The 25,949-nt window shown below is 33.2% G+C and overlaps 2 protein-coding genes across 2 annotated transcripts; both read left to right on the forward strand.

The window, feature by feature from the left end:
* The first annotated feature begins 16,755 nt into the window (after window positions 1–16,755).
* LOC123662087 (b(0,+)-type amino acid transporter 1-like) lies at window positions 16,756–23,974 on the forward strand. The gene is made up of 8 exons (XM_045596976.1): window positions 16,756–17,010; window positions 17,128–17,397; window positions 20,472–20,597; window positions 21,293–21,437; window positions 22,282–22,509; window positions 22,587–22,683; window positions 22,933–23,254; window positions 23,837–23,974. Exons 1-8 carry the CDS (start codon window positions 16,764–16,766, stop codon window positions 23,899–23,901), a joined length of 1,500 nt encoding a protein of 499 aa, XP_045452932.1. The 5' UTR covers window positions 16,756–16,763; the 3' UTR covers window positions 23,902–23,974.
* On the forward strand, window positions 17,367–19,782 carry LOC123662088. The gene is made up of 3 exons (XM_045596977.1): window positions 17,367–18,100; window positions 18,401–18,584; window positions 19,557–19,782. Exons 1-3 carry the CDS (start codon window positions 17,775–17,777, stop codon window positions 19,701–19,703), a joined length of 657 nt encoding a protein of 218 aa, XP_045452933.1. The 5' UTR covers window positions 17,367–17,774; the 3' UTR covers window positions 19,704–19,782.
* Window positions 23,975–25,949: the final 1,975 nt, after the last annotated feature.

The raw sequence follows: 25,949 nt of genomic DNA on the forward strand, positions 1-25,949 counted from the left end.
ACGCACGCACACAACTATAGCACTGTGTCGATTGTGACATTATTTATTGTTGTGTCCTGTGTCAGATACATACATACTTATCACCAAAGCTCAGATCATAATTTTATATGACTCATACAAACATTATTAACATATCCACCACTTACTGTAACCACTGCGTCAACGTGTTTTATAGGTGGTTAAACGCGTTTGACGTGTTTTTGAGATTGTATTGTTGTGTTGACTTGTAAATAATTACATTAACAAGAGACACAAACACAACACAACAACAATTAACTCATCCGAAGCCAGTTGAAGTGTGATAGAAAACTCATTCGTAATTTATGTTTACATACATAATACAATTTATTGTCTAGACTAATGAGGTCAGTGAAATTATAATTGTCAGTGAGATTACTTAAAAAAATCACTTGTAATTATTGCACAGACGTAAATATAACGTTCAATGACTTTCAAATTGTTAATGGCTCCAAAAGATCACAGTTGTTTTCGACAATGTCAAGTACAATGGAGATAACACAAATATTGCAATTATTTAAAAAAACAAAAATATAGACAATAATTATAGTCCGTTATACTCCAAAAATACAATTTAGCCTGTGATATCCCACAGCTGGACATAGACCTCTTTCTCCGTGTAGGAGAAGGGTCGTTTAATCCATCACACTGCTCCACTGGATTAGCGGATATATTCCCTACTATAAGCAACGATCATTATCAGGTGTCTACATATAATAATAACCGGTACCGGCTGTTTAAAATGCTCCGTGGTACGGTTGGGAGACATAAAAAAAAATATGATTTATAATTATTCAAACTAAAAAAAGTTAATAGTAAACAGGCAAACAGAAAAAAAATCCTATTTGCAAATGTAAAAAAGCGATCGTATATGCAAAGAAAAAGTAGGTGCTTAATAATCCATCCTTAAGGATCATACAAAAAAATAAAATTAGCCGATTTCGGTCGAGCCATTCTCGAGTTATGCGCTTAGCAACATTGATTTTTATTTTTTATATAGATATAGTACATAGATCTCAAGTAAAACGATATAAATAATAACTTTTAATCGAGTTTTAATCAATATCGTTATATTTTGTGTGCAGCTTACAACATTGCTGCATTATCATTATACATGTCACACGTGCTTGATAAATGAACTGTATGAATTATTTAACAAGAGTTTACGTAATCTATACAAATAAATAAAATTGGAGTATCTGTTTGTATTATTAATATAACCGCTTTTTACTAAATGCATATGGATATGGACACGGTACATATACCAAAATAACATTTTTTACAATTTTTGTCTGTCTATCGGTCTGTTTGTTCCGGCTAATCTTTGATACGGCTGAACAGATTTTGACGGGACTTTCACTGGCAGATAGCTGATGTAATAAGAAGTAATTTGGGGTACTTTTATTTTAGAAATTTATTTACGTATTTTATAACTTTGCGAACTGAACAATATATTTTATCAAATTTCACGCGGACGAAGTCGCGGGCAATAGCTTAGACTTAATTATGCATAGTTGCATTTTAATTCATCTACTATCTTGTTACTTACTACTTAACCTTGTACTTGTTACCTAGATCTTAAAGAGGAGCAGTTAAATAAGCTTGAGCGCCTCCAGAATCTTTGCATACGGTTCATATTTGGTCTTCGCAAATATGACCATGTCTCCGATTTTCGTAATCATTTCAAATGGCTCCCTATCTACTTTCGCAATATACACATCCTTTCTTTACTTTATTGTGTACTTTTCCATCCTCCTTCGTCCTTTATCTAAAAAATCGCTTTGAGTTGCTCTGTGACACTCATGATCGTTCCCTTAGGTCATCTTCAACCTTAATACAAAAACTCCTATCCGTACTACTTCCTTTTATTCAAACTCCTTTTCTGTTAAGGCTGTACAATTTTGGAACTCTCTTCCTCTCTCTATTAGAAAAGCTAATCTCTTTCTTGTTTAAAAAAATATCTAAACGCGCATTTTTCTCACTAAATACCTCATAAATATCATTAGTGTCTTCATATAATATTATGTAGTATATATGTATATATTTATTTGTATATGTGTATGTGTGTATTTGTATGTACATTTACTTCTTTTAATATCATATTCCTTGTTAACTATATGCCAATTGTTTATCAACTGTTTGTACACTTCCCTACCGCTTCTCTTTTTCTACGCTATGTCAAAATCAATCAAAATCAAAGTCAAAAATTACTTCATTTAAATAAGCTTAAAAGTGAAGTTATCACCGATTCGGAATGTAAATTTTACAGAGGTAAATCGGCAAGAAACTCTGCAGTTAATCTATTGAAAATAATATATAAACTATTTAGAGTACAAAATTAGTAATATCGTAATATCTTTCATGAAATACAGCGTCATGAAATTGATATAGATTGATTGTCCTATTTGGCATACCCGTTTATCAATATCTATATTTAGTCATAGCAACAATCTTAAGTACATTTCAAAAATGATCGAAAAATCTCATGAAGATAAGAATCTCTTGCCTTTTCATTTTCAGAAATCGAAATCCGGTCTTAATATGAGACCGATTATCGAAGTTTCTTGTCTGAAAATAATCGCAGATGTCGATTTATACGGCCGAACCCAATATTCAATCTAAAGATAGAGATAGGTAGTTATCATCGACTGCTAATAACTAACTATCTATCCTTTGTAGTTGTCCCAATAATTCGCATAGGGGACTACTATCTCCAGTTAGCTGTAGATAGACCGGCTACCCGAGCTCTTCCTTACATTCCAGTATACACAGCGTCACAGACGGCCTCAGTTATGTTACACAGATGTTTTGTAGTATTTAAATTTGTCATACAAATTTTATTCATATTAAAGTAATCTTGTTTTATAAAAATATGGACAAATTAATTTTTACACAGACTTTTTAATTTATAATAAATTATATTATTTTAATATGGAATCCATGGTAAATCTAGTAACGGAACGTTTTAACACGACACGAAAAGACGCTACGACGCCATTACGCTTTATTGAATCGTCTTTTCGTTTGAATTTGTATAATTTTTTTACAAATCAAAATTCAAATTATACAAATCATTGCAAATTATAGGTACAATCATTCACCAAATTGTTTGTTTTATTCACAAGATGAGTAAAGTAAGTATTATTTCACAAGAAACTTATTATTTTTATTCAATTAATTGTTGCAAAAGTGCAATATCACTTGAACTGCTACTTGAACTTGAGTCTGCCATTATTTTTCACTCGAAATTAATTTTATTTTAAACAAAGAAAATACTTTTTCAATTAATAAATCTTAGTTATCCCCCGAAAACTATAGATCGGATATTGTTGTTAATAAAGATAACCAACGTTACTGACAGATAGAACTCTATTATTATTGGGACGCTTATACTGTCATTTTCATACGAACTGTTATCTCTAGTAAGCTATTCTCCCTCTCGTCGATAGACAGCTTTGAAGGATAAGATTGCCTATCGTCGATAAGTTTATTGGGTCAGTAAAATGAATGATAGATAGATATTTCTGTCTCTAGTAGGACATAACCAGAGATAGATTGAATATTGGGTTCGGCCGTTACTCACTAAGGTTTATGACAAGTTAACCCATACATACAGTTCCGAACACACATGCACTTGAGTCACATCAGTTTCATATGCATATACCTACGTGAAAAAATAATAGCTGCCGATATCTTTGTTCGAATGGATATCTAACACAGAGAGCTACGTTTCTTTGGGATAAAAATTAGCCATAATTATCCTATTCAATTAAGTTTTTTATACTATTTAGCCATATTATGCTATCAATAGCTCAGCCATATTATACTTAGAATACGCTCTCTCTACATAATATTTAATATACATCCCTTCAGATTTTCTAGCGTGCATCCAAATTGGAGTAAAAAACCCATCATCAAATTTTAAGGCACAGTTAATTTATAATTAAGCTAACAAAAAGTTCTCTACTTTAATATCTCTATACATTTTTGAATATCATATCAAAAATTGACCGCTCCAGCGGAGTTCGAACCCGCGTCACCGACTGACCGTGTCGGTACTCTGGACAATTAGGCTATGGAACGATGTACCTTCTAGATCGAAATTTTTGATATGATGATTTTATATTCGGTTTAAGTGAAATGATGTCGTTTTACCTCTAGGATGAGAAACAAGCGTACGGTTCGGCTGTACTAATCCAACCTATGGACATCTACATCAAGAAGAACATCGCAAGCGCGTTGCCGACACAATCCATCCTGGAACTCTGACTATGTTACTGTGAATTTTTGCGAGGTTGAGGTTCTTCCCCAGTCGTGCTGCTCCAATTTTGAACGAGATATTTCATACTCTACCCTATTACTACTAATTTTATTGCAATATTTGTAAGAATATAAGAGAAAAACTAATAAAATGGCGTACTATACCTTCGTATTTATATGATATAAGTGATCAATCATTGGCACAATTTCTTTTTGTCAGATTTGTAATCGGACATATTACAAGTGATATTTGTCAAACTGATAAATCCCCTTGACAACGTTATGACTTTTTCAATCTATATACTATACTAGCTGACCTGGCGAACTTTGTACCGCCTTCTTTATTTTTTTCTTAAATATAATAATTAATATATCAAAATAAAATATAGCCTATCTTTCAAGTTGGATCGAACTGCACATGGTGTGCGAATTTTATTATAATCGGTCAAGTGGTTTAGGAGTCCATTGAGGACAAACATTGTGACACGAGATTTATACATGTTAAGATATAATTTACTAGAGATATAATTGTGTAAACGACAAAAAAACCGATTTCAATTACAAAAGTAGTCATCAGATCTCGATCAAATTATATCTAGTATCACGCTTAGCAATCACAGCTCTATATATGGAAACGTATTTTATAGACAGCCCTTAGCAGTTTTTGTATGACAGAGAAACAATCACACATATATTTATAGTCAAAAACTGTCGTATAATACCTTAGTATTAATACTCATTGTTCTACATTTACATTAACCGTAAAAGTTTCGCCAACATTAGACTATTCGATCGGGCATGTTAAGTGGCTGTTATAAATGTTTCATAAAATAAGTTTAAAAACAGTTTTTCAAATGATGAAATTTTCTGTATAATTTACCTAATTTTTCATTCCGTAAGAACGATGAAAGTATATATAGAATAGAAATCTATAAACATAATACTTTTCGTAAAACACTTAAATAACAATAAATTGGTCTAACTAACTTAGGAATACTTTCTTAGATTAGTGTCTGCTAGAACTATTTGACAAACCATTAAAGTAATTAATCTATTTGCTTAATAAAAAGCATTCAAGGCTATTATATTTTCAACTACCTACGCTGTATTAGGTACTTGTCGATGTAAATAAAGTCGATTTTTTTTTTTCGCTAACAAGCAAACAATTATTCCAATTTTATTTTTAATGCTTCGCAATTATTCAAAGTATTTAAATTAGTTGTCAACTATTGAAACAATCAAAAATTATTCAGCGTACTGGTCACTAAGCACAACATTTCAATTGTTTTTAAGTCAAACGATGACTTATGACTTATCATAATTAGATATTTTCGACATAATATGTCTTTATATCAGACTTGAAATTATGTAATGTTTTACTATTTTCAATAAATAACATCTCCGGGCTTTTAGTTGCCAGTATAATTGAAATAGTCAACAACGCGTGTTCACATCGTACCAGATATATGACAAAAATATCCACAATTAGCACGCTATCAAATTAATAAATTCCGATGACGATTTTACGTGTAAATCGTGCGATTCTCGTTAACTATACCCAGCAAAAGTGTAGCTATCTGTGCTTACTCAATGAACACTTATTATACCCTTTGTAGGATGCATTGCTTACGGTTTTTATTTTATTTACGACTAGCGACCCGCTCCGGCTTCGCACGCGTATAAAATATAATTATAGCCTATATCATTCACTAAAAAAAGATGAAAATCGATCCAGTAGTTTTGATTTATTCATTACTGCCCGCACGCGTTAACTTTAGAGTAAAAGCCGGCCGGAACCGCCGAAAACGCTACGTACCGCAATTTTTAAATCTGTAATATCTTCGAAAATATTTAAATCATATGCTGTACAGGGCCATATAAATCTATATTAAATCAACAATGTGTTTAAGGTATTTCATTAGCTAAGGAGTAATGCTGTATTGGTTAAAATCGCTTTGAAAATTAGCCATTATTTGTCGTAAAAAGTAAATGACAAAAAAATGTTATTGTGGAATATCCATAAGAGATAGACATATACCATAGCGGAGTTTCCTGTAGACCTTTTCAATGTGTACAATACTTAGTACATTATTTTGATAAATCTCGTAGGGTTCAAGCTGCGTTTGCAATGTAAGCGGAAAAAGTGAAATTATTTACGACATCACATTAGAAACCTCAAAAATAACAGTATTTCTCCACTATTTAATGAATGTTATTATACATATAACCCTTCCTCTTCAATCACTCTATCTATTTAAAAAAACCGCAACAAAATCCGTTGCGTAGTTTTAAAGATTTAAGCATACATAGGGACATGGGGACATAGGGACATAGGGACAGAGAAAGCGACTTTGTTTTATACTATGTAGTGATTTTATAGTATTGAAAGAAAGAAAGATATAGAGAAAAACATTTATTAGGGACATAACACAAATCACAGACATTTATTACGGACAATGATCACCGAAATAAACACTAGGTACTTAATAAACAATTAAATAAAAATTATAAAAAGACTAATAAAAAAACGAGTGTGGTTTAGACCACACGACTGAAGTAAAACTACTTTAGCAATAGACCTGCACTGTGTTTTAGATATACGAAACGTAACTGGCTATGCGAGAAAGCTCTTAGTCCGTTCGCTTTGCCCGATCACACTTTTCGTAACGCTCTCGTCACGTAAAAGCACGTGAAGTGTGCATAAAGAAGTTTTATTCCAAAATATTATAAAGTAAGAAAAAATAACATAATATACATAATATAGATAATAAGAATAAAAAAATCAACAATTTTGAAAACAAAATAAAAGACATGAAAAATTAAATCTGTACTAATATTATAAAGCTGAAGAGTTTGTTTGTTTGTTATTTTGTTTGTTTGACCGCGCTAATCTCAGGAACTACTGGTCCGATTTGAAAAAATATTTAGCCTTTATTATTTAGCAATTAGTGAGCCCATTTATCGAGAAAGGCTATAGGTTATATATCATCACGCTAAGACCAATAGGAGCGGAGCACCAATGAAGAATGTTTCAAAATCGGTTTTTTTTTCCTTTTGAGAGCTTCCCCAGTTAGCCCAAAGAAACTTTTCCACGCGGACGAAGTCGTGGGCAGAAGCTAGTACAACAATCAAAAAGACAATTCTGTCTGCAACTACGTGTTTTGCCCCAAAAAAGAATATCACTCAGCTTGGAGTTGGATTTCAAAAACCAACACTGTTTTTCAGTCATACCCTATTAGATTATCGTAAGAAATATTTTACACATATAAAAGTTAACGTACCAAAAATATATCTACTTTTCAAATATCAATCAATCAATCAAGAATTTTTCTCTTCCCGTGGGTGTCGTAAGAGGTGACTAAGGGATAACACTGTTCCAATGGCACCTTGGAACTTAAAAAGCCGACCAATGGCGGGATTACCATCCAACTGATGGCTTTGAAATACACAGGCCGAAGACGAGCAAGGCCGTCTTCGGTGCGACAAAGCCAGCCCTGCGATAACCAACCTGCCTGCCTAGCGTGGTGACTATGAGCAAAACACATGAGTTCACGACATTTTTGGTGCAAACTTGAGGAGGCCTATGTCCAGCAGTGGAAAACGCAACGAAAATTGACATATAACTTTCAAATAGTTTCTAATTAAAATGATATTTTAAAATTAAAGGCAATAATTAGAAGTTACAAAAGTTTTTCGATTATACAGCATTAAACCTTCTCAATTTAAATATGTCAGCTACACACTCCTTTACACCTTGAGATAGATCAGAGCAGGAAATATACTGCTCAAAATCTGGAGCAGCCTGACTGGGGAAATACCTCATCCTTGCAGAAGGTCAAAGGCAAAGAACTGCTCTCTCTAGAATTTGTGTTGTGTTCCTGCGGTGAGTAAGCTCTTCAGAACTCCTGAATAGTCCTGAGGGACGTCCATTGGCTACCTTAACGGCTTACCATGTACACTTATTTGCCACACTACTCATATAAAAAACATACATATAGAGTAAATGAATATCGTAGAAGTTAGGATTATCGCGATGTAAAAATGGACATAAAAATAAAATCAACAGCGGTCAAATCGATGACGGGATACGTTTGATGCGGTCACCCCGCCCGTATCCCTCGCTGTCACTAAAATCACTATGCTTGTAAGAACCGGGGCAAGCGTCGCTAAAATCACTATGCCTGTGAGAAGCCGGGGCAGCAAGGTGGTGCATGCTAACGCGATCCCATCTCGCCCCACTTAGGCGGAGGTCTGCTCACACGTGGATGGTTTTTATTCAGTAAGAGTCTGACTCCCCTCCGGTGCCCCCTCGCCGGAGGTTGTCCATGAAGGACTTTCCCCACGTTAAAAAGAAAAGTCGTTAGCAAAGGATCATTATACGCACTTTTTTCTTCTTTCCTCAATTTTAAATTATTTCTGCACATCAGCATAATAAAACTAAAGGTCTAAAAGGTTCTAAAAGGTCATTACTAATTATGAAAATTATTACTCGTGATACGAATACTTGTGTGAACATTATTATCATTTATTGACATAAAAATAATTATTTCATGTAAAATCATAGATCAAGTAAAAAAAGGTAGATAACGCACCTAGAACAGAAAACTGAAGCCACTTTTTTAAAGATGTGTGAGTGAGTGAAGTGTTGACACCTTTTAAAAAAAGTCCCTAAAATTTTTATTAAACAATTAATTTAATATAGGTAAAATGGGTATGTGAAAATAAAAACCTGTTTATAGTTTTAAATAAATTTACTAAAAATAAAACAGAAAATCAGTAGAATAATAAAAAAATATATTCGTAAGATAATCGTGAATGGAAACTTCCTATCCCCTATGTTTATCTCTTTTCAGTAGGCAGTTGGTTTTTTTTTAACTATTTTTCTTAAACCTAGAATTTAGAAATTTTTAAATTTTTGTCGCTTAGAACTCAGAGTCATCGTCATTGATTGCATTTTACTAATATGATGTAGTCTTATGTTCAAATATTTTTCAATCACTAATCGTATTAAATTGACTTTATGCGCATGGACAGCATAATCGTGGTCATTTTCTCAGTCTTACAGCCGCTACCCATTCACCTCTTATTAAAATATTCGTTGGAAACCTAAAACCATGAAATTTGATAGTAAAATATGGGTACCTAGTTTACTCAAAAATTGTCAAAAGTTAAAACATAAAACAAACGAGTTAATAATTCATAAATATATTTTGATTTTTTTATTTTCAATTTATGTAACATAAAATAACACGAGAGAAAAAAACAATAACTATGTTTACTTTTTACTTAATTGTTTTTCTGATTGCGTACAATTTACTTACCCACATTTTGGGGTATTAAAAAAAAGAACTAGTGGCAACACTCCCGTGGTACGTCATTTCGTGACATTGAAATTATAAGTTCTGAATAACCTCAATATTATTTTGGAATAACAATAAATTTAAAGTTTTATATGTACTTACGTGTGAAACGATATTCCTTCAGATTTTTTGTTTACTTTGGTATTGTTTTTGCACCATTTAATCACACAAGACGGCATTTTATAAGCAAAGTTACTGTATGAAGCCTCGTGACATACTAACGAAAATGAGCGTATTTGGATGCATATGTGTGCGTGAGCGCGTGTATTTACTTGAAGGAGCCGAGTTTTGTGGCTTCACTAACAACAAAGGCCGCGCATGATCTACCTTTTTTTACTATATCTATGTGTAAAATAAATTAAAAGAGATAACTCATCGCCTTATTGCCTCCACTGGTGATAAGACACTGGTGACAACGGGAAAATGCTGCCAGCATTCTTGGCACCATTCCACGCAGACATGATGTGTACAATACTGTATGGAAAATATCTAATAAACCTCATAAAAACATAGACAAATGCAGAGCAAATTCCCATATCTCTAGTTATGAGAGATTGTGAGATCTATGAGAATTTGGCCTGCATTTGTCCATGTTTTTTTATGAGTTTTATGAGATTTTTTTTTCATAGGGATAACTTTCCGATTTTATTTAGTTTTCAATAAATACATTTTTTTTTTATTTCATGTCAATCATGTTATTTATGCTCCTGTCCACGGTCTTATACACAGGTCGTGAAACAACAGTAGTGGGGTTACGTCGGCTTAATGGTTGCGCGTTTTTTTTCAATTTATTCTGTTTTTAACCGACTTCCAAAAAAGGAGGAGGTTCTTAATTCGACTGTATTTTTTTTTTTTATGTATGTTACATCAGAACTTTTGACCAAGTAGACCGATTTCGACAAATTTTGTTTTAATCGAAAGGTGGTGTGTGTCAATTAGTCCCATTTAAATTTATTTGAGATCTAACAACTACTTTTCGAGTTATATCTAATAATGCGTTTTTACTTGACGTTTTTTCCGTCGACCTACGTTGTATTATACTGCATAACTTTCTGCTGGATGTACCGATTTTGATAATTCTTTTTTTGTTGGAAAGGGAATATCCCTAGTTTGGTACCATGATAAGGAAACCAGAATCTGATGATGGGATCCCAGAGAAATCGAGGTAAACTCTCAAAAATCCGTAATAACTTTTTACTGGGTGTACCGATTTTGATAATTCTTTTTTTGTTGGAAAAGAGATATCCCTAGTTTAGTACCATGATAAGAAAACCAGGATCTGATGATGGGATCCCAGAGAAATCGAGGGAACTTCTTGAAAATCCGCAATAACTTTTTACTGGGTGTACCGATTTTAATAATTTTTAATTTAATCGAAAGCTGATATTTGTAATATGGTCACATATAAATTTTATTGAGATCTGATAACTACTTTTTGAGTAATCTTTAATAACACGTAGTTACTTGACTATATTTTCGTCGATCTACGTTGTATTACTCGTCGATGTAATTGAAATCGGTTTTTTTTTTCGTTTGCGAGCAAACACAATTATTATGACGTCACGTTGGCGCAACGGTCATAGCTATGGATTGTACGTGCTTGTTGCGCGGGCAATTGCGGATTCGATCCCCGCACATGACAAACATTTGTATTGGCCATACAGGGGTTTGCCGTGGTCTGGGTGTTGTGCAGTCCTTGTGGGTCTCCCCACCGTGCCTCGGAGAGCACGTTAAGCCGTCGGTCCCGGTTGTTATCATCTACGCCTGATAGCGATCGTTACTCATAGTAGGGGGTAATATATCCGCCAACTCGCATTGGAGCAGCGTGGTGGATTAAGCTCTGATCCTTCCCCTACATGGGGAAAGAGGCCTATGTCCAGTTGTGGAATATTACAGGCTGAAGCGAAGCGAATCATTATTTAAAAAAACTCAATGAAATGTTAATTAGATGAGTATATATTTAAATATCTTGTACCTAAGTGATAATACTGTTGATAATTTAAACACACGTTATAGTTTGGATTATTGTGGTCGTGATGTTATCGCTACTTTTATTACAAACATTTAGTTAGTGGTATCAGTACGAGTACATAAGGAAATTCGAATAGAATTAGAATTTAAAATTAGAATCTTTCATAATTTTGTACATAAAAGTCATATTATAATGTGTATACAATTAATAACGTCTGCGATAACCCATACAAGTTTTAATGTTTTTTTCCTAATAATCTTAAAACAATACATTGTACCTGAAAAAATATACGAATCGTGTATCAGTTTAGCCGGATTACTTCCCAAAAATCTTTCAACTTTCGGATAAACAGCAGCCCTTAAATTATTCTATATTTAAATTATTCTCAGCTATCTACAAACTAAATTTTAAACTTACCCCTTAAGCCGTTCTGGAGTGATTGCGTAACAAACATTCATCCCATTATTCATTGATAAACTAAAAAGGTATGTAACAGAATAATAATAATAATAAACGCCTCCCACTCAACGGTCCTTAGTAGGAATTTCCCCTGTATCGTAAATCCGAAAATACGCTACACACAAACGCAAAGTTTGCATACGCCCGAACAACACGTCTGTATGGTCAATACAAATGTCATGAACGGAATCGAACCAGTGACCTATCTATTTCTTTCCAAACGTAATTGAATGATAAATTATTTAATATTTTGTTATCAAAATGTTTAACAATGTTACTTATCTTAGGAGCAGACGACCGTGCGTTTACATAATTACGTTAAAGATATTTATTTATTGTTATGTACCGTATTTACACAGTTACAAAATTTCCTTCAATAAATATCCTCCGTAAATATTACCTAGATAAAAAGGTGCTGTAATCTTACATGAAGTAGGAATCAGATTTACTCCAGTAACTATTATAACTATATTTACGTTACTCATTGTAGTACTTATAACAACAATAAATTTAATTCGTTACATATCTATATTTTTCCTTAAGATTCCTTAAGAAACTTACCAACATTTTTTTTTTATTTTCTTTAAACTTTCTTTACCTTAGTATTCAAATTTTCTTAAAAATCAAAACGTAATTTAGAAAAATAGTCATCCAGGAAATGATTTGGATTTTGGATTTACCTCTTCATCTTGGAAGAAATACACAGTTTCAATACAACAACAAACAAACACAATAACCGATACAATAACAATATACAATAACAGAACAATTATATCCTACAGTAATCATATATTTAAATTAACTTGTGGGTTTGGGGGGGATAATTTTGGGGTTTCAAGTGTCGAGTTTACAGATGTCTTATCCCTAACAGCCGTCAACGCACCCGCAACTTCTCTAATGCTGCAGATGTCCGTAGGCGAATGTAAACATTTAACATCAGAGAGTACTGTCTGCACGTTTGCGCCCCCCCGGCCACCCCTCTTTTATAAAAAAAGTAAAGAACGAAACCGCAAACGAAATCACGCGTAATAGCTAGTCTATCTAGTCTACAGTAGTATTTAAAACGTCAGAGGAATAATTACACTAGTTACTGCTGGTAAATACTAAACTAATTAATGCTGCGCAGTCAACTTTACCCGTGGTGATTATCAGTGAGTGTCAGATGTATAGATGTAGACACAACACTAATGCCAGTCCCAGTTATCATAATTACTTATACTGTTATCAGTCATCGAAATTATTTGCAGTCGGATTGAATAAAATAAATTATTTCTACTATTGTTTCACTGCATACTTTGCAATATTGTACACGTTTAATACGACACGATATCTGCCAAAGTCACTATAAATTTAACTTTATATTTGACCATTGCTGCCACCTTTATTGGGAGCATGCTCTGAGAAAGTGTCAGCTTTTATGAAATAATGAAGGCCTAGCCCTCGCGGGCTCTTGGACTGTATTGGTACATACGATTCATTTTCAAATCTTTGATATTTTACAGTTTACACCATTGACAGGGAAGAAAATCTATCTACTTAAATCTCTGTATGCAATATCAGATACAACTATTAAAATGTAGATTAAAAGCTAGGACTGTAAAAGTAAAAATATAATATAATTTTAATTTCCTTTTAGTGTCACGTTTAGTTCTATTTCCAAGAAAATACGCGGAAATACATACATAATGTTATAATTTTCATTTAATTGTATTGTAAAAAATCAGAAGTATTGCGATCAATTCGAAATTAAAAATTGATGTCTTATTTATGATAAAAAAATTTATGCGTATAATTTTGGTGTAGGTGTAAGCTCGTTAACAATTACATAAACGTAAGCAACTATATACGAGTAGCATAAGCCCTGGAAGGCTAAAAATTTGCATCAAGGAGTGTTGCAACGTAACTTTTGTACAAAAAAACCTCATATCAAAATTAATATATCTTTTTAATAAATATGTTGAATGAAATCAAGCCATAACTTTTAAGCAATAAATACACTAAAATTTTATTTTCTCTGCATAATTAATTCTAAAAATCTGTTTTGTGTTATCGAATTGATAAGAATTAGAATGTACTAGATTGGAATTACTTGATACTTATCTGTAAAATCCTTCACATCACTCACATACAAAAACGAAAATATGCCACAGTAGATTTGAAATAAAATAACGGTAAATAAATATATTGATTACAAATTGTTAAAACAAAATCCCCGCAAATTACCGCATCTGCCTGCTTGTCTCTCAGTTCTGCTGGAGACTGAAAGGGTGATACAGTCCTCGGGCAACCTTACGTTTTCTTTACTGCATCAGGAGAGTGAGTCTATGTACAAACAAGGTACTTATGCTGCGTGGAACTGGCAAGGTGATTCCCGACAGATGTTGTCCTTATTCTCTAACAAAGATGGAAAGTATTTTACTAATAGCTTAGGAATAATGTTCATTTAAAATAATTTATCCTGTCTGACGGGATCGCTAGCGATCGCCAATCAGCCATTGACGCTAGATATATAAAATTTGGTACCTAAGATTCTATCGTAAGCTTATCACTGAATTAAAAAGTATTTTTTGGAAACCTCAATTATGTGTGAAAAGGTTTTAACAGTTGTGCCATTTTTTAAGATAGAAACATAAAGATATCATGTAAATATACAAGACAGAAAAGTATGAAATAGAAAATGTAAATTTTTCTAAAAAATAAAAAAAAACAAAGTCGTAGGCATGAAATATGTATTCTTAATATCCACAAATCCACTCGTTTGATACATCCATCATTGTACAACCGAAAACTTGAACATTAATGTTTTATGACATATTCGAAACGACATGCAAGAAAAGATTTTTCAAAATTTATTCATTGTCTTAGCTCGCATATACCAAAGCTTCTCAAAGTTTTAGAATATATGCGTACACCAAAAACATTTTAAGTAGAGACACAGAATGTTTGATTATCGTTATTAATACAAACATGCAAATAAATATGTTCTTGTTCGCAGAAGACTTGAACGTGTGAAAAAGGGTCAACTAAGGTCTTAGGTTAAACTAATACGATTGGATAGTTCCACATAAAATAACAGCGTATTGGGATTTTGAATAAAAAGTTCTTTCTAAAGACCTATTCAAACATTTCAATAATTGTATTTGCTCGCAAACGAAAAAAAAAGCGACATCAATAACACCGACAAGTAATACAACGTACCTAGGTAGACTAGAAAAATAGTCAAGTACGAGTAAATACGCTTTATCAAAGATTACTTTGTTGTAAAGTTGTAATCAGATCTTGATGAAATTTAAATATGACCACATGATAAACGTCAGCTTTCGATTAAATGAAAAATCATTAAAATCGGTACACCCAGTAAAGAGTTGTGAGAGAGTGTGAGTGGTATATATTATACAACGTAGGTCGACGAAAAAATAGTCAAGTAGAAACGCATTATTAGATATAACTCGAAAAGTTAACAACTGTTAGATCTCAAATAAATTTAAGTGGGACCAAATGACCACGATTAAAAAAAAAATCGTCTAAATCGGCCCACCCAGTCAAAAGTTCTGAAGTAACATACATAAAATAAAAATTAAAAAAAAATACAGTCGAATTGAGAACCTCCTCCTTTTTGGAAGTCGGAAAAAAAAGCTACGCTTCACGTATAATTTATTGCCATGCATAAAAATACAACAGTAATAAAGAAAATCAACGTAAGATTCCTTCTCGTTTGTATTTCTTCATTAAGAGTCCTTCTGTAATTGAAAATGAATAGAGGTCAAAATACTAGTACATTCACCTAATTTGGTGACACATTTCCTCTCTATAGAGAACACCGCTAGCATTTTTCTTGATTGGCATAAGTGGCCAGTCTTTCCTGTTTGATTCGGCAATGTTAACGCAATGTTCCTTCTGACCTCTTTCTTACACTGAGGTTAATTCCCACGAACTTATTCAGTTTTGTACCATTTATTGTCACTCTTATTTACATCAATATAAGGTTTACAGTAAGAAATTTTATAATTTGTAATTCGAATCGCGTTGACAATTTCATTTAGCATTAATTCGATTACACGTTGAGTAAGTGATATCTACATCTAATCCATTAATAAATCCATCACACTGCGTTCACTATAAACTTATTCAATTCATGCAATTATGATAAGTAACTAAAAAAATGTAGCTTTTACGAGTCTGAAATAAATCGTCAAGCAATGGTTTTTTTTTTTTTTCTTAATATAGTTTTGAAATAAAACTTTCTTGCTAGACTTGGGGAGTAAGGTGAATACGTAACGAGAGCGTTACGATAAGTACGATCGAGCGAGCCAAACGCAAGTTGAGAGGAAAATATAAGTTAGTAAAGATAGAAAGAGAGAGAGAGAGAGTTACGTTTCGTAAGTTTTACTTCACTCGTGTGGTCTAAAGCACAGTCGTTTTTTTTTAAATAACTGTGAGTTATCTAAAATAATGAGTTGTTACAGGTTTGTTTGTTTGATTTATAGACGCTGATATCAGGAACTATTAGTTGGAATTGAAAAATTATTTTTGTGTTGGAGAGTCCATTTACCGAAAAAAACTATAGCTATAGCTACTTTTTTCCTCAAATTAACGCTTGTGAAACCGCGGGATACAGCTAGTATAAAATATGTTGCCTAATTTATTTATTTTTTTACTTAAGTTATATTCATATCTTTGTTACAGATACAAAAATGGCTAGTCAAGAAGTAGAAACCATAGAAAAGGCTGAAAAGCCTAATACTAATGATGCAACAGAAGTATCCGGCAGCGCTGTGGAATTGCGACGAGAATTAGGGTTGTTCTCTGCCGTTAATTTGATTCTCGGTGTCATGATCGGCTCTGGTATTTTTGTATCGCCAGCATCAGCATTAGAAAACTCAGGTTCCGTGGCATTATGTTTAATCATATGGACTGTTTCTGGAATTATATCATTATTAGGTGGGTGTAGGTAAGATACCTATGCTTTTAATTTTCATTTTTATTCTACAGTACTGTATAACTTCAAGTTACAGTTTCTTTATTTAATATTTTTAATTAATTGAACATTTTTTTTAGGAGCATTAGCGTTTGCAGAATTAGGAACTGTTGTAAACAAGTCTGGTGCTGAATATTCGTATTTTCAAGAAGCATTTGGAAAAACCCATAAATTTTGGGGTCCTTTGCCATCGTTTATATGTGCTTGGATATATGTTGTTATATTGAGGCCAGCTGAAGTAGCTATTATAGTAATGACATTCGCTGAATATGCAATTCAACCATTTACTACTAATTTACAGCCTGACTACAAAGCCACAGCAATTAAACTGGGGTCACTGGCAGCTTTATGTAAGTTATCAATAAAATCGAATTATTTTTTCGATTATTCGAGCAATCGTATTAGATGTATCGCACATCACTAATAAATGAATGCATAATCTGTGACTCACATACCGTTTGACTTTAACGATACCAAAGATTCGTAATACCGCGGTTTCGCATATCGTAAACAACTTCAAAATTCTAACCTCCACGGACCTTGGAGACGTTTTACGTTACAATTTGAATTAGACAAATGAAAAGAAAAGTGTTTTTTACTGTGAAAAGTGGGGAAAAATTGAGCAACAATTTATTTACATATCCAAAATAAAAAAAGAAGCCTTTTCCGTTTATAATGTGCTAATGTTTTTAATGAATGTTGGTAGTGAAAAAGTAATAGTGTAAACATGTCGAGTAAATTAAATGTAGAAACAAAAGAAAATATATCAAGTGAAATTAAACGATTGCAACAGAGGTGTCTCGATGTTTGTGAAATAATAGAAAATACGCCATTTGATGCGTCGCTCACCCCGGACAATGTTGGAGAAAAAGCCCTTAATTATGTAGAAGGATTAAGAGTGGAAATAGAAAATTCTCAAACACAAATACCTACAGATGAAAATCTGATTGTAAGTCAGCTTCTTGCTGATATGAAAGTGAAAACTGAACAAGTAGAAGAACTCATTGCGTTCACTAGAGGGTCAATACTTGATGTTGAAAACGAGATACAAAGGTATGTCATGTCGTACTTTTGCTACCCAAAATTTATTATTTTCGTAATATTATTAAGAATATTAAATACATTAATATTGACTTGCTTACTATATATTATCTTTTTACGAATAAATTTTTAGTATGAATTTAAATATTTTAATACAATCGACAAATCAGAAAACAAAGTTACTATTATGTCATTAACTCTATAAATATTGCATTCTTAGTATTAAATTTTCTATACACAGTCAATAATATATTACGAATGTGTATTAAAGTCAATTAATAATAAATTTATGACATATATCACCTTAAACAGGTTAACTGACTTAACAAATACAGCAAAAGAAGCATTGTCTCGCCCGAGGATAGTACAGAAGGAAGTAACGCAAGAACACTTGCAGAAAGCTAAAGAAACATTCCATGAACTGAAGACAGAACTCCATGGTCTCATACAATCATTGTTTCCAAATGATAGTGATGCTATTTTCGATGTTATGGGGGTAGGTGTATGAAATACTATTATCTTTTTTTTTTAAATCAAATTAGAATCATTATTTATATATTTGACATGTTAGTGCAATGGTCACAGCTCTGGCTTATAGCTATTGCGGGTTCGGTCCCTGCACATGGCATACAGTTGTATTGGAAGTGGTGTTGAGTGAGTCTCCTAACCCCTGACACAGGAGTAAATCTAGTGGGGGCACTGAATATGAGGCATTTATTTTAGACATTCTCTTATAAAGAATCTAGTACAGGTTCATAACAATCTTTTGAAAACACACTTAAAAATCATCTATTAAACTGCTAATTTGGTAAAAATTTCAATATTTTCATCATTATCATCATCATTTCAGCCTAGTCCACTGCTGCACATAGGCCTCCACAAGTTTGTGCCAAAAAGCGGTGTAAACTCATGTGTTTTGCCCAAAGTCACCACGCTGGGCAGGCGAGTTGGTGACTGCAGGGCTGGCTTTGTCGCACCGAAGATGCTGCTGCCCATCATCGGTCTGTGTATTTCAAAGCCAGCAGTTGGATGGTTATCCCACCATCGGTCGGCTTTTTAAGTTCCAAGGTAGTAGTGGAACTGTGTTATCCCTTAGTCAACTCTTACGACACCCACGGGAAGAGAGGGGGTGGCTTTATTCTTTACTATCGTAGCCCCACAGTAATATCTTAATATATAATAATAATAATAATTCTATACAGCTCAAATGTTCCTAGTGGGATGTAAATCCTGTGTCGAAGGGTGGGATATAAATCCTGTGTCGAAGGTTCAGAAATACACAATACTATTACCAAAAGCTCAGTGCACATTAAACTTCCATATAGCCTATACAAACATTCATCTATTACTAGACTCCAACACATGAGAATTTTCTACTGGCAGCTGTTAAGTCTGATGTCCTTATGTGTATATAATCAATGCTTGTTTAAATTATATCAAATTATTTACTACACATTAATAATTCCAGCATTTAATGCAAGAAAAGCTCAACGAGGAATCAAACGGCTACATACAAATTACTCAAGAAAACTATAGGATAATAGAACTTCTAAAGGATATGAACATTGTCACAACAAATCCTTACAACAATATGGAAGTTAAAATAGCTTATTAAGTTTTATTTATAATATGTAAAATATTTGTGTTTATTGCGATTGTAATTAACTTTATATGAATAAACGTTATAAGTAGTATTTTATTGTATTTTTTTTTCCACTTCAGCCTATCGTAGTCCACTGCTGGACATAGGCCTCCACAAGTTCGCGCCAAAAATGGCACGAGCTCAAGTGTGTTGTCCATAGTCACCACTCTGGGTAGGTGGGTTCATGACCGCAGGACTGGCTTTGTCGCGCCGAAGACGCTGCTGCGCGTCTTCTGCCTGTGTTTTTCCAAGCCAGCTGTTGGATGGTTATCCTGCCACCGGTCGGCTTTTTAAGTTTCAGTTTCTTTATTTCATTTTATATAAAATATAATCTACCCTTGAAAGACCCTTAGACTTTTATTGTACTAACAATAAATAAAAAGGCAAAAAAATAACATAAACATAAACAAGTTGTAGATTAGATAAAATGATGTCTGTTTCAATGGCTGTCACACACAAAATAAATACATAATAAAACAAATTAAATACAAATATGTATATAAAACAATAATATTGGAGATGTTGCTTGCGACTGCGTCTGTAAAAAGGTTGCTCCACAGAAACTAAATTTGTTCAGAATAAAAAGGTTTGTGCAGTATTCGAGACTAACACTTGCCGAATTTCATACAGATCTATTCAGTCATTTTGTGTTAAGTTCATAAATTATAAAAACAAACATCCACCCCTATAAACTTTTGTAATTTTAATGGTATTTTATGACTTATTTGTCGTTTGTTTCAGTTATAATGACATACATTAACATAACGAGCGTCAAGCTATTTGTAAAGGTACAGAATATATTTGGAGTTTGCAAAGTATTCGCTTGTCTCATTGTAATCGGCGGAGGCCTTTACGAAATTATAAGAGGTATGCAGTTATAACAATTTATTTCAGCCTGTGTATGTCCATAAATGTGTTTTTTTCTTCTCTTTTTGTTAATCTTCTCTTATTTTTGTTAATTTAATATTGTTCCCTTTTATATGGGAAAGAGGCTTATGCTAGGGCTGCTAGGACCCATTTATATTAGAATATTTCAATCTTGTTCAACTCACAATGAATTTGCAAGTGTTAACAGATATTCAAACTTATTTTATTATTTTGTTAAATTAATGTTATACAGTATAAACGTTTGGTGGGTTGTTTGATTTCACTGATCTAGAGAACTACTCTTACTTTGTACTATGCACTTTTATTGTGATTACTTAATATTTATTAATATGTACAACAAAAACGATAATATTGTGTACAACAGTCAATAGCCGCAAACCAGTTACTATTAACTATTATTATTTATTAGTAACAAATAAAAATAATACTGTTTTCAAGCAGTATTGTGTTCCTGTTGGTGAGTAAGGTGACCAGAGCTCCTGGGGGGATTGGGGATTGGGTCGGCAACGCGCTTGCTTCTGGTGTTGCAGGTGTCTATAAGTTACGGTAATCGCTTACCATCAGGTGAGCCGTACGCTTGTTTGCCGACCTAGTTAGTGACATAAAAAAAATAGCTTAATTATTATACAATATCACAAAAATGTATTAATTAATAAATTCATTTATTATTACAGGTAACACTGATAATTTAAATAAAGGTTTTGAGGGTAGTACGTTTAGTCCGGGCGGTATAGCTCTTGCGTTATATTCTGGTTTATGGGCATATGATGGCTGGAACAGTGTGACCGTGGTAACAGAAGAAATTATCAACCCTGGCGTGTAAATATACACTATTTTTTCACTTTTGAGTTGTGCTAGTTATAGGATTAGTATTTATTTAGTCTTCATTTTTAACCGACTTCAAAAAAGGAGGATATATATATATATATATATATATTATGTATGTTTGGGGATAATTTCGTAGTTTATGAACCGATTTTGATAATTCTTTTTTTATTGGAAAGGACATATCCTAAGTGTGGTACCATGATAAGAAAACCAGGATCTGATGATGGGATCCCAGAGAAATCGAGGGAAACCCTCGAAAATCCGCATAACTTTTTACTGGATGTTCCGATTTTGATAATTTTTAATTTAATCGAAAGCCGATATTTATCATGTGGTCATATTTAAATTTTATCGAGATCTGATTACAACTTTTGGAGTAATCTTTGATAATGCGTATTTACTTGACTATTTTTTCGTCTACCTACGTTTTACTTGTCGATGTAATTGAAGTCGGTTTTTTTTTCGTTTGCCAGCAAACAATTAATATTATTGAAGTTGTATATTAAAGTTTTTATAAATAAATAAATCAGTAACATAAATATCTAAATAAATCTACTCAAATTAAATATAGGTAGCTCTATATGATCACAAAAAAGAAAATTGTTTTCATAATAATGATTTAACTAATAAAAATACCACAACAGGTTGCTTACATTTATTTTCTAATCACATATTTTATTTTAATTAAATAAACAACAGGTGGCTTTAATCAAACAATATCTTGCATGATATCCTGCGTCTTTGTACCAAAAGTAACAATTTTATTTTGTTTAGTTTGTTTTATGATGTAATACAGCCTTAAGTATATTAAATAACTCTTATCTCTTATCCACAGTAACGTTCCGCTCAGTATATCAATCGCTGTGCCTCTGATAACCGCTCTGTATGTCTTCATGAACGTAGCATACATGTCTGTACTAACGTACGCAGAAATGGTATCCGTGCCAGCAGTAGCGGTAACATTTGGAACTAGAGTATTGGGACCAGCCAGCTTTTTAATACCGCTTGGTGTTGCCATAGCTACGTTTGGTTGTGCAATGAGCGTACAGTTTGGTGTTACCAGGTATGAAAACAAATATGAAGTAATTATATAACCTATTTATTCGATATTTAATATGCTACATGTAAATATTGTTTCAGAGTATGTTACACAGCAGCAAGAAGTGGTCACATGCTGGAAGTGTTTTCATATGTTAATGTAAAGAGATTGACGCCGGCACCAGCGGTCGCATTCCAGGTACATTTTATCGTACAGTAATTAAAGTATTATACTGCTCAATGATTGTTGTGTTCTTTTGGTAAGGAAGGTGGCCGCAGATCCTGGGGAGGAGCAGAGAAACGCGCTTGCTTTTGGTGAAGTAGGGGTCTTTAGATTTAAGGCTACGGTAATGGCTCACCATTGCTTGTTTGTCAAAAAAATTAAATACCATTATATTCACGCTACCTTTATCCAAAAAAAGTAATAATTTATTTTCATTTATTTCAGGCAATTCTTACCTCGATATTTATACTTGTTGGCAACATTAAAACTCTAATAGAGTTCGCCAGTTGGTTCCTATGGTTCTTCTATGGACTAGCAATGGTTGCGCTACTAGTGTTAAGGAAAACACAAGCGGACAAACCCAGACCGTATAGAGTGCCAACGATAGTGCCGTGCTTTGTATTGCTAGTAGCGATATTCCTGTCAATATTGCCAATCGTCCACGATCCGTCCGTCAAATATTTAATGGCTATCGGTTTTATTGTGCTGGGCATTATTGTGTACACGACGTTTGTCTATTACAAAAAGACACCCACCGCCTTATTAAGTGAGTATACTTGTTATAAAGAATGTTAGTTTTTAAATCACAAGCTAACGTTTTTTTTTCACTGTGTATCTACATGTAAAAGATGTATTTTTATATGCACGTCAATATTTTTTTATATAATCGCAGTCCACTGCTGGACATAGGCCTCCAGAAGTTCGCGCCAAAAATGGCGTGATCTCATGTGTTTTGCCCATAGTCACCACGCTGGGCAGGCGGGTTGGTGACCGCAGGGCTGGCTTTGTCGCACCGAAGCCGCTGCGGCCCGCCTTCGGCCTGTGTATTTCAAAGCCAGCAGTTGAATAGTTATCCCGCCATCGGTCGGCTTTTTAAGTTCCAAGTTGGTAGTGGAACAGATATATAACATAACATTTGTGATTATTGTACAAAGCAAAACTTCACCAAAAATACTCAAAATATTTTAGTTAAATATTTAATCAATATTAATAGTAACTTAACCAATCATTGTATCTAAAAGGTAAATTTGATTCAAATTTTAACATATTTTTTAACTACCCTCGCAAGTTCTTATATTTATTTACGTATAATATATTATATAACAATAGTAAATTTTTCTTGTTTCAGATAAATTTACATTCCTAACGCAAGTGCTTTTCGAAAGTGTGCCGCCTAGCAACCACGAAGACTGATTTTAATTGATTAATTACATATTGTAAATAAAATATAGTACATAGAATAACAGCAGAAACAAATTACATTATATATCTTGTTCTATAGTCTTTTAAATAACCCCCTTCTTCCTAAAATAGAATTGTCTATTCTGATTAATCTGAATACAAAAAATCTGATTAAAAAATTGTGTTTTTTCATTAGTGCAATATTATTATATATATAGTGTTGCTGGGTACCTTTTAGAACTCAATATTGTCTACAGAAATAATAAAATAGTTCCAGGCAATATTTATAAAAAAATTAACAGGGATGTCTAATATGAAGCAATTGTATAACTTCCAAAAAAATTTTTAGATTTTTTGTCTGTCTGTCTGCATCGCGCAAAATATGCTGCTCCTAACCTGATGCGAAATTACGATACTGAAGGGTGGGCTTAAAATCGGGTAGTAACAGAGCGTGTCATTGAAAAAACTGCTAGAAACGTCTTTAAGGCATATTGCAAATGTGCCTTGTAAAAGCGAAATCCAAAGTCCTTTAAAGAACTTCGTTCCATATGCCGCTTTATTAAACAAAATGTTACACCGTTACTATCGCACTCATCAGGGAGAAACGTTTCTGGATGGGGCTAGTATAACTGAGTTGTATTTCTTTGTACCTCAACTAACTTATTTCTATTTCTTCATCTTGTCCTTACTTTCATGCCCTTATAATTTCGTGACAAACAAAGTGACCTGGGTAAACTGGATTTATTACTGACTTCCGAAAATAAGATGAGTGTAGTGATGGTAGAGCCAAGTACTGAGCCTATGTGTACTGTAGGTATCTATTACGCCTACCGTCTTATCAGGTCATCCTTGACTACGACGAGTTATTGGAACAGAAAATCTTAGGGATACTCAAAATTTCAGTGGAATTCCCATTTGTCATCCTTGAATGGTAGACTCAACTCCTTAGCATTCGCAGTTAGAAAAGTACGACAGTTGACCGACGTTGCTACTGCACGTTTAATATATTTTACCTATTTCCATATTGTTAGGTCTTACGGCCTGTTACTGTGGGGTTATGCTACAGATATTGAGATTGTATTTATGTTGCAAAAAAGGGCTATTCGCGGCATTTACGATCTTGGAGCTCTCCGACTCTCGGGACTCTACGAGATGTTTTTCAAGAGGTAGACATATTAACAGTTGCGTCGCAATATATTTATAACAATATTATGTATATTCACCAGAATATTCATTGTTTTGAAATAAATAGTAATAATCGCATTTTTGAATATCATATCAAAAATTGACCGCTCCACGGGGTTCGAACCCGCGTCTCCGACTGACCGTGTCGGCGCTCTAGCCAATTAAGCTATGGAACGATGTACCCGCTAGAGCGAAATTTTTGACATGATGATTTTTATTTTCGCTTTAAGCAAACCGTGGCGCCGTCTATAGTGAGTTCTTTACAGAGACCCGTAACTATTCAAAGTTTCATATTAAAATGAAATACTTTGACAGGAGACGACACCATGCTATTTTTAATATGTACGATTTTATTTTTGTGTTACCCACACATTAGGAATTCTAAACATTTTTGAATATCATATCAATTCATCCATCATTATCAATATTTAAAAAAAAATAACAGATAAAGCTTATTATTCGGTGCAGGATTACATAGTTGATAAGGATGTGTGGACTTAGTGACGCTGTATTTTATGCAACATGTTATTAGTTTTGTACTAAAACACAGTTTCTATATTATTTTTCAAAAGAGTAACTGCGAAATATCTTGCTGATTCTTCTCTGCAGAATCTACATTCGAAATCGATGGTAGCTTTACTTTTACAAAAATAACAATTTATTTTTAAAGTTTTAATTTGTAAAATGACGATTCGAAAGTGCTCTTGGGATTTGAATAAAGCTGTTTTTGATTTTGATTTTGAGATGTTCTGCATAATTATTACAGCACGGCGTCTCCCCCGTTCAGAAAGATTTAGCAAACGATCAAATGGCTCTGAAAACTTTTTGAATAAAATGTGAAGAAAAGGTCCTACTGTAAGCCATTATACGTTTGA

Source organism: Melitaea cinxia, chromosome 18, assembly GCF_905220565.1.
Source record: "Melitaea cinxia chromosome 18, ilMelCinx1.1, whole genome shotgun sequence".
Classification (NCBI taxonomy): domain Eukaryota; kingdom Metazoa; phylum Arthropoda; class Insecta; order Lepidoptera; family Nymphalidae; genus Melitaea; species Melitaea cinxia.